This window comes from Phodopus roborovskii, unplaced genomic scaffold (assembly GCF_943737965.1).
Source record: "Phodopus roborovskii unplaced genomic scaffold, PHOROB, whole genome shotgun sequence".
NCBI classification, from domain to species: domain Eukaryota; kingdom Metazoa; phylum Chordata; class Mammalia; order Rodentia; family Cricetidae; genus Phodopus; species Phodopus roborovskii.
The window spans coordinates 7,098,239-7,114,416 of NW_026126541.1; the positions used below are offsets into that span (position 1 = coordinate 7,098,239).

Below are 16,178 nucleotides of genomic sequence, written 5' to 3' on the forward strand. Positions count from 1 at the left end.
AGCAAAGGCCCTGGTGTAGCATAAGATGTGGTTGCGGGGACAAAGGAGTCATAGTCCCCATGGGATCTCTGAGGTGGGCTGCCGGCCTGAATGTTTTTCAATAAACATGTATTTTGTAAAGAGAAATGTGTACCACACAAAAGAAACTCTCGGGTACTCGCTAGAGCCTGTCAGAGTCTCCTTTGGTGAGAGACGCCACCCTCGAATGAGTTTCGTCGTCTTTGGAGGCATCTGAAAGCTGGGGCAGAGGTTGATGACTGCTCTGAAGGGCTGCCCTGAGCCTTCACAGAGCCTATGAAACAATCTTCAGTGGCAGCCTCAGCTTGTCTTCTATTATTGGCAGGTCTGCATTTCTGGTTTCCCCAAAGACAGGTATGCCTTCCTTTGATTCCAGTTGGCATAATGAGCTAAGCAGCCATCAGCATTTGACAGAACTCCAGTGAATGACAGGGGAGTCCCTGATGCCCCAGGTATCTCTGGGGAGGTCCATGTGACCAGTAAGACATCATAAAGCTTAAGATGATAAAACCAGCCAAACGATGCTCTTCCCTCCTGTTGGGACCTACAGAAAGCACTCCAGATGCCAGAGCTCATCTTGGGAGATGCTTCAGCAGTGCAGAAGAACCAGATGCCAGATTCTGGAATCTTTACATTATGCCATGGCTGCCCAGGGCTGGGTAAGTCCCTGTAACCCTAAGGTTGCCTCAGCCACTCCTCCCCCACCCCGGGAGCTTGTTGGGTGGGGTGTGTAGGGAGAAGGAAGAGAAATTCACTGAGAAGAATCACTGCAAGAAGGAGCCCCCTGAGAGCCTGGACCCTCACCCTGAACCAGTGTGGCTCAGTGGTGAGGAGTGGGTCTCCCACACCCAGAGCCTTAAACCGCCTCTGTTTTCCAGCGTTGTCACCCCAGGAAGGGTACCAAGTCTGTCTTGGGTCCAGATCCTCGGCTGTACCATAAGAAAATAACAGTGTCCACCTATGGGGCTGTCTGGGGGACTAAACGCACTAACACGATGCAGAAAGGCCGAGAACACATTAAGGACAAGAGAAATGTTCGCTGTACTTTATAGCATCTGCGGTCTCCATCTCCCAACAGCTGCTGTGGAGAAAGCCTAAAGTTTTACACACTCTGCCTCTAGCCAGTTAGGGGGAGTAGTACTCGGAGATTATTATCTATTTATTTTTGGGATTAACGCAAAAGGTCAAAGCCGTTATTAACGCACACCACTACATGGCTTATGTTTGCCTGGCGTGTACATAATTTAGAGTGTTCCCCGGGAACCTCAGCTCACCTAAAGGGAAGCAGATAACGACACTGTGACACATGAATGCAAGCAGAGCCCTGCCTGACACAGGAGCCGGCAGTCACAGCTAGCATGAAGTGGCTTTCAAACCATTCTAGGTGGCTAAAGTGAGAAGGACTCGTTGCCCAGTGACCACCATTGCTAGCTCTGTACAGGGCTGTGTGGAAAGTTCTGTCACACACGCCACACCATCCTTGTATGCGATGGACACCCTGTGGTCCAGCCCAAGCCTCACTCTCAGCCTCGAGCACTGGGCTAGAAGGCCATGCGTGATATGCCAAGATGTAAGGCGTAATGCAGATGAGTTACAAGCCACGTGCAAACTTAGCAATCTCGGTGTCATCATTTGGAGAATCCCTGTCCTATTCAAGGGCTGGAGCTGTGGAGAACAAAGATGGCCCACAGCTGTCAGCTCCAGAAGTGAGACCTGACTTTAGGTCTCTTGACTGCAGGACCACAGGCTCAGTGGTTGCTCCTGGAGAGCGGGCATGGTGTCTGGGACAAACTCAGACCTGTCCCGCTCAGTCTCACACAACCTCTTCTCAGTTCCCCCATAAGGGGCTCAGATGACACCAGTTCTCTATCCTGTACCCAACCTAAGAGCGGGGCCGGCGTGCAAGCTCTGACCCCAGTTCCACCTGTCACCCAACCCAGCTTGGTCAGCCTCCTTCTTTTCAGTACCTGGAGTGAGGGCCCCAGCACATGGCACAGAGGCACCTCGATGGCCCGTACTGCCTGGGAACAGTGAGGGGCAAGAATCAGGGTACCAGATCATATAACCAGTGGCTTGACTTTAAAGGCAAGGGACAGACCTAATTGAAACCATGTGCTTCTCTCGTGGGACTGACCCAAGGCTGCCTTGATCCAGGCATGGCTCTGCGACATGAAAGCAAATGACAGAAACCACACAATTAATTTTGACTGAAATATGAACTTGCAGACAAGGGTTCTTTCCTAAAGGACTTCTGCTCAACATCATGGATAGATAGAAATCTGAGCCAGGTGGGCCTCATGTTTGGCCATGATTGTCACTGACTCCTGACCTAGAAGCCGTGCCACACAGCTTGCTTTTCCGATGTTTTGCACAGATGCTCTGACATGTGGAGGGGTGACACGTGGAGGCCTGCCCAGCAGAGCGTGTGAGGAGAGAGGGGAAGGCCACAGCTGTTCCCAGCGCAGACTACAAAGGCAGATACCTGGTAGGGCTGGGCCGCTTGCATCTGTTTTCAGCAGGATGTGATGGCATGGGGAGGCACTAACACGAGCATTAGGCGCCAAGGACAGAGGGTGCTAACGCGCACACTGCAGTCAAAGAAAACAAAACTAAGGACAAAAAACAAAGGCAGCTAGAAGTTTGGTCCTTGGAACACACCAAAAGCTGGGCATGGCATCCCAGAACTCCACAGCCTAAAAGGGAAGTGCAGACTGGAGAAAGGCCCAGAAGCTCACAGGCCAGCCACCTTGGAGAACATGGCACAGAGGCGAGAGAGGAAGAAACCCTACTTCAACAGGTGTGCTGCAGCGTGGGCCCTGACTCCTGAGACTCTGCTCTGGACACACACACACACACACACACACACACACACACACCACACACACACACACCATATATACTACACACACACACACCATAAATACCACATACACACCACACACACACACAACACATATACACCACACACATTCATATACCATACACATACCATATACACTACACACACACATACTACATATAACATACATACACTACATACACTACACACACCACACACATGCATACACTACACACACACACACACACACACACACACACACACACACAAATAAACCAGCAAAAGTGAGCACTAAAGCAGTCACTGTTGGAGTCAGGAACCTTGTGACACTTGTCACTTCTACCCTCTAATTCAAGTTTTAGAATAACACTCTCAGCCAAAGGGATCCACAGCAATAAGATAATAAAAATTATCTGAAGGGCCAGAGAGATGGCTCAGTGGTTAAGAGCACTTCATGTTCTTCCAGAGGACCTGCTTTTGGTTCCCAACTGCCTGCCACTTCAGGCCTAGATCTTCTGGCCTCTGTGGCATTTGCACACACATGCCATGCACTGATACAGACACACACATGAACAATTTGGGGGGTTGCTAAAACTTGGCTTTAGTATGTAGCCTTGGCTGGCTGGAGCTCACTATGTGGATCAGGCAGACCTCAAACTCATAGGGATAGGCCTACTTCAGGCTCTCAAATGCTAGGACAAAGGTGTACATCACCATACCCAATAATACATTTTTAATTGAGGATTTTTAAAACATAAAATCATGAGGCTTTCCCCCCAAAAATAATATGAAATACTAGTCAGGAAGTAGCTTTGATTTTTGGAACATTTGGCAGAAAGCTTTTAACGCTGTGGCTCATGGCTGTAATTCCAGCATTTGGGATGCTCAGGCAGGAGTGCCACAAATTTAAGGTCAGTTTGGACTACATGGTGAGTACCAGACCAGGCAATGAGACCTTGTCTCTACAAACAAGCAACAGCAAAAGAACACAGGGTACCATTTTCTGTTTCAACACTTGTAGGATGGATGAAACCCCTCCTGGTTTCTGTCTAGTGATACAAAGGCCCAGCCTCATCCCATCCTGCATCTCTTGGGCTAGACATGGCCAATGATGTGAATACTTGGGGATGATGAGGAAAATGGAGAAAAAGCTTTTTGTACTCACATTTGTCCCCGAGGAAGCTGAAGGAAATGTGGGATTTGATTGAGCAAAGGTCCTTGGAATGGCTGCATACGGTGTTCCAAGATTTGAGGCATAATCTGAATGACAAATGATACCAGGTTTTAAAAAGTCACAAATGTAACCTTCAGAATTCATAATTGGGCAGATGGCTTGATTGGTCAATGGCTGCCTTGCAGGCCTTGGGACCTGAGTTCTATCCCTAGACACAATATGAAATGGCAGGTGTGATAGAACTTGCTTGTACTACCAATGTGAGGGAGGCAGACACAAGAGCATCTCTAAGGATCCCTGGTTGAAATGAAGACCAATGAGAGGCCCTGCCTCAACACACACACACACACACACACACACACACACACTCACACTCACACACACTCACACTCACACACACACACTCACACTCACACACACTCACACACACACACACTCATGATTCAGACACATATGGGAAGAGAAAAATGTAAATTTTCTCTTGCTTTTCTTATTAGTGTTTGGCATGATTACACCTCTGGGCTTGCTGTCACTGGCACAGTGGAGGGTCTGCATTATCCCAGATAACATTGTCAATACTTGGGATTGGACTGTCTGTGCATGCACAGGAAGCTCATATCCAGGAAGTCCTGTCTGCATGCACAGGAAATTCATATCCGGAAGTCCTGTCTATGCATTCACAGGAAGCTCATATCCAGGAAGTTCTGTCTGCATGCACAGGAAGCTCATATCCAGGAAGTCCTGTCTGCATGCACAGGAAGCTCATATCCGGAAGTCCTGGATTTCAACGGTGGAATATAAACCTGAGAGCTGATAATTCTATTACAAACTGCAGTCGAAGGACCCCTCCCACTCACCCTCATTTCCAGTGGAGTTAAAACCGGCTGTGCTGTTTGGGGAGACGCACAGTGTCCCCTCTGCTGAAGCAAGTATACACCGGAGGCCAGCACTAGAGGAGAGTCAGACAATCAGTTTCTTGAAGAAGTTAAACAAAAAACGACCCCAAATTCTGCTATATATAAAATACCCAAAGGCTGAAAAATGCATGCAATCAATACTCATGTGTTAATAAAATAAATAAAGACTCATGTTTGGCTGCTCACTGCCTTTGCCACCATGGCACAAAGTAGAAATGACTCCTGTGTCCATCCAAAAGATCAGTGGATATACTTCGTGTGTTTTTAGGTACATAAAAAAGTGCACATTGTTTACGTAGAATGAGGTAAGCAAGCCTCCTAAATGTGGCAAGTTTAAAAAGGCAGGCATGAAAGGCCACATGCCATAGGAGTTCACTTACATGAAATGTCCGTGAGAGGCAAACCCATAAGCAGAGAAGATTGGTCCCCAGGGGCTACGGTAGGGAGGGAGGGGTGGATGGTAACGTACTCACTGCTGCTTAATCGTAAACTGGTAATGATAACCACAATAAAGACAAGCGAGGGCCTTTGTAAACCTTTCTAATCAGTCGTGGTTACATACTACACGTGAGCTGTGGGGCTGTAACCGTGTCTAAGGGCACAGCTCTGCAGCTCTAAGATCAGCTGTGCAGCTACGTGACCATTCCCCCACCCCGATCCAGCCACAGAACCCTTCGCCTTAGAAAGCTGAACCTGCCTGGGAAACACATACTTACTCTCTGTTCCCACCAACCCGAGCCTGTCTAGTTTCCAAAATACCTCAAGGGAGTGGAATTTGACAGCTCAAAATTGTGTGTGCCAGAATTTCCTTCCTTTTAAAGACCAAGCAGCATTGCATTGTGTGGACGGTCCACACTTTGTCTAGCAGTTCCTTGCTAGAAGCCCTCCCTTTTTAGCTATTGTGAACAACCGGAGGCCTTGTAGATAGTTGTCTGCTCTTCATTGTTGGACCTGGGACTTGGCCCTGCCAGCCTCTCTCCCCTCTCTCTCCGTGCTGCTCAGACTTGATATCCCCCAGGTCCACAACAGCTGCAGAGCCTTCGCAACTCCTAACCCTGTTCCGTCTGGCAGCAGTGAGCTTCCCCCATACAGCCACGTCTCTGAGGCATCCTCAGTGACTCCTTGCCCAGTTGTGCCCAAGAGCCACGGTCACACTTGCACACTCCTCCCCTCCCTCCAGCTTGGCATTCACACCAGGAGTGGGCACTCGTGTGCTTACATTAGAAGGATGCTTCTGGAGGCAGGGGCTTCCTCCCCTGCTGGATGCTCTGCAGTTTCCCTGTGCCCAGGCCCAGGCCTCACGGAACACTGGCAGAGCACACATGTAGGACTATCTGGGCAGCACTTACCTTTCAGAGAAGAGCAGGCATTTCTGGGCATGCAACTTCCCTTTCACGTGCAGCTCCCAGTCCTAGATGAGAAGACCAGAGAGAGAATGGGAGGCAGAGGACAACAGTCGTTACTACCAGCCAGGCAGGGAGCTCTGAGCACCCAGGGCCTGGACCCATATTTCTCTCCTCCTCCCCATCCCAGCTGCTGCTTTACAACTGCCAGTCTGTCCTGTCAACCCTGTATCCATCTTGGATGGCTACCCAGACTTGAAGCCAGATTCCCTCGCCTCCTCTCGGGAGACTTTGGACCCATCTCTGACCTCACGCCCTTCCTCTCCACAGAGGAACGCCACCAGCTTCTCCCTGCTCTGCGGTGTAGAGTTCTAAAGCCTCAGAAAAGGCCTGCGGAGACAAAGACCTGCATCGCCTGCTGGCATCACCGCGTACACGCTAGAGATGGGAAGATGTGTGTCACTCAAGTCACAGAGACACATCTGGATGACATGACCTGAGCAGCAGTGCAGGACACCCTGTGCTGTGACTCCCACTAAGGAGGAACTAACTGTATTGTGCTCTGGGGAAGGATGGGAGAGGGCTGGTGTGACAGCTGGCCATGACTGAATCTCTACTTTGTCACTCTCTAGCTGGGTGGTCTTGCACTAGTCATCTCATATGTCTGGGCCTAAATGTTCCCATCAGTGAAAAGAAGGTATCGACCTTTTCAGGTCATGGAGGTGCATGCCTACAACTCCAGAATTCAGGAAGGCAGAGCCTCAGCTACATAATGGGTCCAAGATCAGCCACAGCTGAAGGAGACCCAGTCTCAAAATACAATAAATGGACAATAAAAACCACCCCCCCACGACTGCCTCATACGGTTACTACCTACCACACGTTGAAAGAGTTTAAGATGTGTTAACTGCTACATCCTTCTCACTGGTTTGAATTATTTCATTGCATGACCAGTACCCTGGGGCAAACATTCTACAGTGTGGGTTCTTGTTCACGGCAGTGCAAAGCATGGGGACAGGGAGGGGGTCTCAGGAATCTCTCCCGCCATACGATGCATTTTGGAGTCTTCTTTAATGGCTTGTCTAGCCTGAGAATTGATCTTTTGCCCTTGACCCAGAATTCCACTTTTCCCTCTTCCAGACTCAGTACAACATATATAAGGAAGGAACTGTAGCTTCTGGAATGTGCAAAGAAGAAAGGGCTTCAAAGGGAAGGAGGAGACCTCTGCCTTTCCATCCGTATAGGGGAAGAAATCTCCTACCTGCCTTAAAGCAGGGAAAGGACCCTGATTTAATTCTGAAATGCCTACGGGTCTACTGCTGAGAGCTTTTAGTGTTGATTACAGAGGTAGCAATTAATATTCTAGGTATCATTCCATCAGAATTAACTTCCAATGGAGAAAACTTGTCAAGTCTGCAAGAAATACAGACTCCAGAATATCTGTTGTTGTGAATTTGCTGTATAGTCTTGACATATAGAGTATATTCTGGGTGCTTTATATTCTCAAAAAGGCCCCAGAGAAAGTAAATTCCTTCTCATTGGGCATCAGCAATGAGAGCTCCCATTGCTTACCCTGAGGCTGGAAGCAACAACCTCTGGCCTAGCCCTTTCCTTTGATGTAGTGTTGGGAGCGAATGCTAATATGGATCAAGGACTATTTCCCTTCCACAGCTTATGGAAGTTGGCATGGCTATTGTGACATTGTGTTTTCAACTACCAGGAAAGCAAAAGCAAAACCCAATGTATACAATGTTTCTTTCTTTTTCATATTTATCAATTATAAACTCCTAGTGTTTCTTTTTTATGTATCAATCATAAATTTCTAGTCTAACTAACTATATAAATGTAGTTTTACTTACTAACATCCTTCACCCGTGATTTTGATAATGTGTATAATGGCAAGGCCAGGTGCCCAGAGTCAGTCCTTAGGGCCCTGTCTTCCCCGGGCAACTCACCTTCAAGTCAAACACCTTCTTGTCACAGATGCTGCAGATGTGTGGCAGCTGGAGTGGAGCCACACCGTGGAAGTCGTTCAATTCATGAGCCTGCAGAGGCCTCATGGTCAGCATGGCCTGCTCCTCCTTGGCCCGCCGCAGGGAGCAGCTCAACCCCTGCTTGCTGTTGTTAAGCCGAACTCCAAAGGCCGGAGGGGTCCTGTCTGAAGTAGGCTCCTCGGGATCATACAACTCATAGGGCTGGCTGGCAGGTGGGGGCCACAAGTTGGGTCCTGCTGCAATATCAGGCTTGTTTGGGCCAGAGAATCCAGGGGGGCTCTCCCACTGACTGTCTGCACCTTGCATCAGCCCACCAACCTCCCCTTTCAGACCCCCAGCCTGTTCGGCTGGAAATCCGCCTGCTACGTGTGACCCTTGGGCGTTGGGTCCATAGAAGTCCTTAGAAAAGGCAGCTTGGCCATCTTGCCCTGTGTGGCTGTAATGCCCTTCATAGGCCACGCTACCCGATGCTGTGGCAGAGACTGAGGCTGGCAAGTAGCCAGGCTGGCCCTCCGTTTCGGAACCATAGGTCTGGCTAGGGTTGGCTTTGCTATACTCATAGAACCCTGCAGTAGCTGGTACAGGCCCAGCCTTCCCAAGGCCCAGGATGACGGCTGGCTGGGCAGTGGTCTGAGGCATCACCCCACTGAAGGGATGTACCACCACAGCATTGGAGGGCTGACTGGGGAGGCTCACAGACGGTCCGGGGCCTCGCGCCTGGCTAGGTGGCGAAAAGGCGATTGCATTGGAAGGAAATCGGGTACTGGGTATGGTGGCGGCATGTTGGGAAACCCCAGCAGGGCCATGTGGGGTGGTGAGCACAGAGGGATGCCTCAGCTGGTTGAAGAGAGGCTGGGACATGGCCACTTTGGAGAGGACTTGATTCAGGACCGTGGCGGCTGCGGTGTTGTTGGTGACCGCTGTCTGTGCCAGCTTCAGCCGATGGAGGGTGAGCTGGGCCTGTAGCTGGGCCAGCTGGAGGCTGGCTGGCGAAGGGAGCAGCGGGTTCTGGTTACTGACGGAGAAGGGGCTCTTGTCCAGGAGCTTGGCGGCACTGTAAGGAGACAAGAGGCTCACATGCATCGATAGGTTTCAGTGAGTGGCTCCTTTGCCCATGAAGACAAGACCCCTCTTCATAGATCCTCAAACTACTGCTCACACATTAGGAAATGTCCAAAACTCCAACAGAAAAGGCTATACGGCAGTCCCTCTGGTAGTTGGAAGCAACCATTACAAATACTTGACTAGCTGCCAGGCAGTGGTGGCGCACACCTTTAATCCCAGCACTCGGGAGGCAGAGGCAGGCAGATCTCTGTGAGTTCAAAACCAGACTGATCTACAAGAGCTAGTTCCAGGACAGCCTCCAAAGCCACAGAGAAACCCTGTCTTGAAAAATAAATAAACAAACAAACAAACAAAACAAATACTTGACTAGCAAAACCTCCAAAATTAAAAACATAGTCCATGATGGAGAAATAAGGTAGAAAAAAACATAATCTCAGCTAGATGAGGTAGCTCAGAGCTGTAGGATACCAGGATACGGTGATGCCTCAAACTTGAGGCTAGCCAGATCTACATAGCAAGCTCCAGGCCAGTCAGGGCTACTTAGTGAGATCCTGCCTCAAAAGAAAACACATAGACAAAGACGAAATGTATCATTTATCTTTGATAAAGGCGGTTTGCAATACATGGTCATTGCCGTCATAGCTTCTGACTCAATCATTCTATTGTGAAAATAGATCCTAAGGCAAAACTTGATATTTGAAAATGTTCCTCTGACATTATTTAGTGGTTAAAATGAAAGTCAGTAACAGGGAGACATAAGTTACCATTTTCAAGTACTTTTTAAAATGTGTACACTAATATGGAAACACTTAAGATATTCAAAAGGTTGTGCCCGGGGCTAGAGAGATGCACAGGGAGGGAAGGCCTCTGCCACCATGCCTGACCGCCTGAGTTCGATCCCCAGGTCCCACTGAGGGGGAGGGGAGAAGTGACTCTCACAGTTTGTCCTCTGACTTCCACGTGTACATTGTGACTCGTGCCCATGCTGCTCCCACAACAATAATGATAACAACAACAACAATGCAGATGTAGAGATTCACTCTGTTCCATACATAAATAAAAATCACCCCCGATGGTAACCACCACTTGGGTCTTTCTCTCTTCTCCCACGATGGGCTCATCATTGCCATTGATAAGCATCATCTTGAATTTGGCTAAGTCACTGCTTCCAAAAAACTATCGCTTAAATTAGATGAGAAAATCCATATGCTCCTTGGCTTGGAAACTCTGCATATTGGCTGCACATGTATGATATACATTTTCATCCCGGCCCTCGGTTTAGACCCAATGAGACAGCTTTTACACGTAAGTAGTACATGGAACAACCAAAAAACTTACAAATTAAAAAAAAAAAATCTCAATTTGAAGTAGTAAGTGTTGGTCAGTTTTCACAGAATCTGTGAGATGGGAGGAGGGGTTTTTCCTGTGGCCTGTGTCAGTTGGCTACTGTTTCTGAGCAAACCGAGAATGGACTTGTCTATGAATGGGACAGACTTTCCCAGAGAATCTGGTATATGTGGCTTCCACTGTTGAGGCTTTTGGGTAAACCATGTTTTCTGGGTCTTAAGTTCCCCTTGTGGGAAGTGAGTGCAACCAGGAAATGTGTTCTAAATGCAAATGAAATGGAATTCTGAGACACCTGATTGGGGCTGTGAAATCTGAAGTCTGGATCCATGGACCAGCCAGGCTGCACGATCTACTTATAACGATGATGCTGGGAGGGAATGCACAGCTGGTACACTTCAGTCTCCAGTGTCAGGAGCAGTGTGCAGTAAAAGCTCAATGCTAATAAAGCAGGGAGAGGGGAGAGAGACAGAGGGAGGAGAGAGAGGGAGAGAGAGGGGGAGAGAGAGGGAGAGGGGGAGAGAGAGAGAGAGGGGGAAGGAGAGAGAGGGAGAGAGGGGGGGAGAGAGAGGGAGAGAGAGAGGGGGAAGGAGAGAGAGGGAGAGAGGGGGAGAGAGAGGGAGAGAGGGGGAGAGAGAGAGGGAGAGAGAGAGAGAGACAGGAAGGAAGAGAGGGAGAGAGTGAGGGAGAGAGGGGAAGAGATGAAGAAAGAGAGTGAGGAAGAGAGAGAAGGAGAGAGAGGAAGAGAGAGAGAGGGAGGCCAAGAGGCTGGGGTGGGTGGGGATGACAGGAAAAGAGAGACAAACAAGGTGAGACACACCTGCCCCCTCCCCCATCCCTCCCGTGGAGGAGGTGGAGAGACCCCAGGAAGGAGGGAGGAGAGACTGCCGAGCTTACCCTGCTCACCCCGCTCACCCCGGGGACGCTCCCGTGGCCTGTGTGAGATTGCTGCATTCTCAAGAACAGAATAGGTCTTTTCCATTTCAGTTTTGTAAAGCTCTGAACTCTCACTGTCATTGAGGAGAGAGAGATACGCCTCTGGGACCCAACCCCAACCCTCATTACAGTGGGACCCTCTCAGCACACCCCCCCCACTGGGTGCTTGTTTTGTCTGGAGTGAGATCCCAGACCTGAGCACACCCACATTTGAGTATAAGAACAACACACACTGCCAAGCCAGATTAAAAAAGAAAAGACTTTGCTTTGCTGTCCCTTCTGTGTGAGGAATCAAAAACTTCCTTCAAGTTCTTCAAGAGACACCCAGTTAGCAGCTGCGCCTGGGCTCTGAGGCGGACTGCATTTTGAAGCAGGGGAAGAGGAGGGATGGTGCTAATGGCTTTGTGGGTCTTTTCCCTCTGGGGAGTGATGCTGTTTGCACCTAACCCTGGTGAGCCCACAGCCACTGTAATCACAGCAGTCACAGAGTGGGAGGGGCTAACAACTGCTCACACCGTCAAGAATTACTGAAAGGCTGGATGCCCACCATGAGTGATATGACTTGTGTGCTACTGAGTAGCTGAGCCCATAGAAGGCTGACTCAGCTTCCCCAAACCTGGCCACACAGGGCCAGCTCTCCCCCAGGCTTGTCCTCCACACAGACTGTCCTTACAAACAAGGCGCTAACGAGGTGCCAATGTGGTTTCCATGACCAGAGAAGCTCAAGGTTGGTTTTGTTTTTCCCAGAGAAGTCAGCTGTGTTTTTAGACCTGAATTCTGGGCTGGAGCAAGTTCTTGCTAGAAGTTCTCCCCTTGGGTGTTAAAAGGCTATCTGAGAAAGAGCCCTCTCCTGACAAGTAAAGCCAGCCATGCAACATGTCTGCAAGTCAGATAGGGGCACGGCTACAGAATCTCATCGTCCATACCCCGGCATACAACCAGACCAGACCTCACCATTCAGATTTTGGCACACAAGCAGACCAAGAACCAGATCTCTTCCCAGCTTGCTAATTCTCCCTGTGCCCAGCTTTATTCAACTTCACACTGAAGTGATGTTACACAAATTATCCATTCGGAGTATCCGCTTTAAACCAAAACCTTAGATGAGGAAAAGGCTAATTGTGCTATAGAAGCGGGGTGTGGTGGCAGCCTGAAGAGTTAATAGCCTAGTCCGGCTAGGTGGATGCACACCCCTGTAAGCCCAGCACTTGAAAGGTAGAGAGAGGAGGGTCAGGTGACTGAAGGCGAGGATCGAGTTCTTGAGTTTGAAGATACACTGGGTACATGAGTCTTCTGCCCCAAAAGGGAGGGAGGAGGAGGGAGGGAGGCAGGGAGGGAGGGAGGGAGGAAAGGAGGGAGGGGAGGAGGGAAGGAGGCAGGGAGGGAGGGAGGGAGGGAGGGAGGGAGGGAGGGAGGGAGGCTGGGACTTGGATGCCAACTGTGTTCTTGGAGTGTCTATTTCAAGGTTTTACTGCTCTGTTTGAAGAGAGTCCCAAGAGGCACACTCATTAGAACAGTAGCAGACAGGGAAAGCTTAGAACTGCAGGATTTTAGCACCCAGCACAATCAACCCCTTAGCACCACACAGAAAAGTTTACCAGCACACCAGAGGTGGCTGCTGGTAAAACCTCAATGAAACCAGGATCCTCCAACTCAACTTCCAGTGCCTGGGAGAATGACCTTCTCTTGGAAAAGCCTAACTAAGCCCAGGGCTACCCACCTCACTCGTGAATGATTATGTTTACCCACACGGATTTAAGACTCACCCCTTCACTCAGAGGGGCACAGAGTAGTTTCCACACGCAAGGCTCCCACTAAACTGGGAAAATACAAGGATGCTGGTACTTCCTTCTTCTTTTCCTTTCTCTCGCTACGTAGTTCAGGCTGTTCTGGAGCTCAGGATGTAGACTAGACTGGTTGTGAACTCACAGAGATCCTCCTGCCACTGTCCCCTGAATGCTGGGATTAAAGGCGTGTGCCACCACAGCTGGCTAGCTGGTCTCTCCTGCCCCTGCCCCCTGCCCCCCCCCAGTTCTCCAGAGGCGATGGTGAAGGGCGATCCTGTCTAGAGAGTGGGTGGCACAGGTCTGGATACGCCTCGTCTTGCCTCGTGCAGCTGCACTGTTTGTAGCCATTCCCTGCAGAGCTGGAATCTGGGCAGCACAGAGCCCAGCATGGTGGTTCCCATGCAACGCAGCCCGCAGCCGCAGCCCGCAGCCCGCAGCCCACAGCTACGGTGCCCATTAGTTGTCCTCCCTAAGTCTGGTCCTCACTCACAGAAGCAGCTGACTGTGTAGTCTCTGACTTGCCAAGAGATTCGGGAGTGTCCCCCCCCCCCCCCGACCCCAGCCTGAGGTTTATCTCTGAGCCACTAATTGATAGAAAGAATTCATAGTGGATAATTAGATTTTAAAACTCTAGTAGTCTGGTAGGGAAAAAAATTAATTAAAGCAGTGTTTCCCTGAAGTTTTTCCAAACTAAAGTATTACATAAAGGCAAACTAGGATTGGAGAGACGGCTCAGTGGGTTAAGAGCACTGGCTACTCTTCAGAGGTCTTGAGTTCAATTCCCAGGAACCACATGGTGGCTCACAACCATTTGTAATGAGATCCAGTGCCCTCTTCTGGGCTGCAGACCTACAGGCAAGCAGAACACTGTATACATAATAAATAAATAAATAAATCTTTGAGAGAGAAAAAAAAAAGGCAAAGTATCTAAACTCATAGTGCTGGAAGGTAGAGACATTGAAGAAAAGCTTTCCGTAGAGGGTTAGCTCTACCGTGTGAAGAGGATGGACAACCTCTTTCTTTTTCCCACCAGAGAGCATGACTGTTGTCCCAGATAATTGTCCAAGTAAGATGCAATGACATGGCAGCCTGTGGCCAGAAGCAATGGGCTGCACGCAGGTGTGGTGGCACATGCCCATCACCGTAGCACTGAGAAGCCAGAGGCAGAGGAGGCCATTGCTAAGCTTGAGGCCAGCCTGCTCTGTATAGCTTTTCTAGGTTAATCAGGTCTACATACAGAGACCCTGTCTCAGAACACACATATAATATAATGAAAGGACCAGGGAGGGAGGAGGGGGAGGGAGGGAGGGGAGATGGACAGAGAAGGGGAAGGGATGAAATGAGGGAGGGAGGGAGGAATTGAGGGAGGGAAGGGAGGAGGGAGGGGAGGAGGAAAGGAGGAATTGAGGGAGGGAGAGAGGGGAGGATGGAGGGAGGGAGGAATTGAGGGAGGGAGGGGAGGAGGGAAGGAAGGAAGGGAGGAGGGAGGGGAGGAGGGAGGGAGAGAAAATGAGGGAGGGAGGGGAGGAGGATGGGAAGGGAGGAGGGAGGGAGGGTTGAGATGCTGGAAATCTCCATCCTGCTCTCCAACAGGACCAGATGTGCCCTGGAAACTTTGTTCCTTCGGCCCATTGAGTCTGGCACCTGCCGGAAGCCGAGCAAAGCTTGCAGGTGAGGAGACTAAGTGGAGAAGACGTTCTGAGAACGGCATGATGCACTTTACCTGAGGAAGCTCAGGACAGACAGGTTCACACTTCACTTTCCAAGAAATTCAACCAGTGAAAGCAAAGGCCGACCAAGGGGCTTACACGGCCTGGGTTTGTTCACCAGTGCCAGGTGTGGAGACACATTAGCAGTGCGTGCCAGGTAGGGGATGATCAGCTGCGGTCAGGGACCCAGGCTTCCATCTGCCTGTTAGAAGATGTAAGATTAGGGGATGCTGCTTAACATCTTCCCCTGAGGGTTTTCTGTGGCAGAAGTCGCAGTGTCCAGGCAATGTGTCTCAGGCTGGGGTGACCCCAGCATCACATTTTCCTGGACACAGACCGAAAGGACACTCAGACACTCACTGATACCCTGTTGGTGATGTCAGGATGGAGATTCACGGCCACGCCCAGTTGCTGAGGAAACTGTTAAGCCTGATATCACTTCAGGGGAGGCTGATGGAGAACAAAGGCAAAATGGGGCAATGATAGCAAGGGAAGATCCCAGGGTCCTCGAGCCCACTCTGCTGGCCTCTACTCAGACTCTCCCAGTGCACTTCCTTGGTTTGTTCAGCAGAGAAAGCGTTGTGTCTGGAAAGATGCTCAGCACTCTAGAGTGTTTGCCACTTTTGCAAAGGGCTGTAGTTCAGTTCCCTGCACCCACGTCAGGCAGCTCACAACCACCTATAACTCTAGCACCAGGGGATTCCACACCCCCTTTGTGTCTCTGTGTGTAAACACACACACACACACACATATGTACATGCACACACATATACACACATACATACACACACATACACACACATATACACACACATACATACACACACATATACACAGACACATACACACATAAACATACATACAGACACATACACACACACATATATGCACACACATACACACACATAGATACATACATACACATATACAATAAATATACACACATACATATACACATAAACATACACACACATTGCACACTCACACATACACACACTCACACATACACACACACACACACACAGACATACTCTCTCTCACATACACACCAT

General features: G+C 49.6%; 1 protein-coding gene across 1 annotated transcript in view; it reads right to left on the reverse strand.

Annotated features, from left to right (window-relative positions):
- The window catches only part of Rbm20 (RNA binding motif protein 20), a 182,646-nt gene that overhangs the window by 40,510 nt on the left and 125,958 nt on the right, over positions 1-16,178 (reverse strand). The window contains exons 2-5 of the mRNA XM_051199632.1: positions 8,247-9,339; positions 6,298-6,359; positions 4,889-4,980; positions 4,023-4,117 (exon numbers count right to left, since the gene is read on the reverse strand). Of these exons, the coding sequence (XP_051055589.1) occupies positions 4,023-4,117; positions 4,889-4,980; positions 6,298-6,359; positions 8,247-9,339 (1,342 nt within the window). The remainder of the gene's footprint in view (positions 1-4,022; positions 4,118-4,888; positions 4,981-6,297; positions 6,360-8,246; positions 9,340-16,178) is intronic.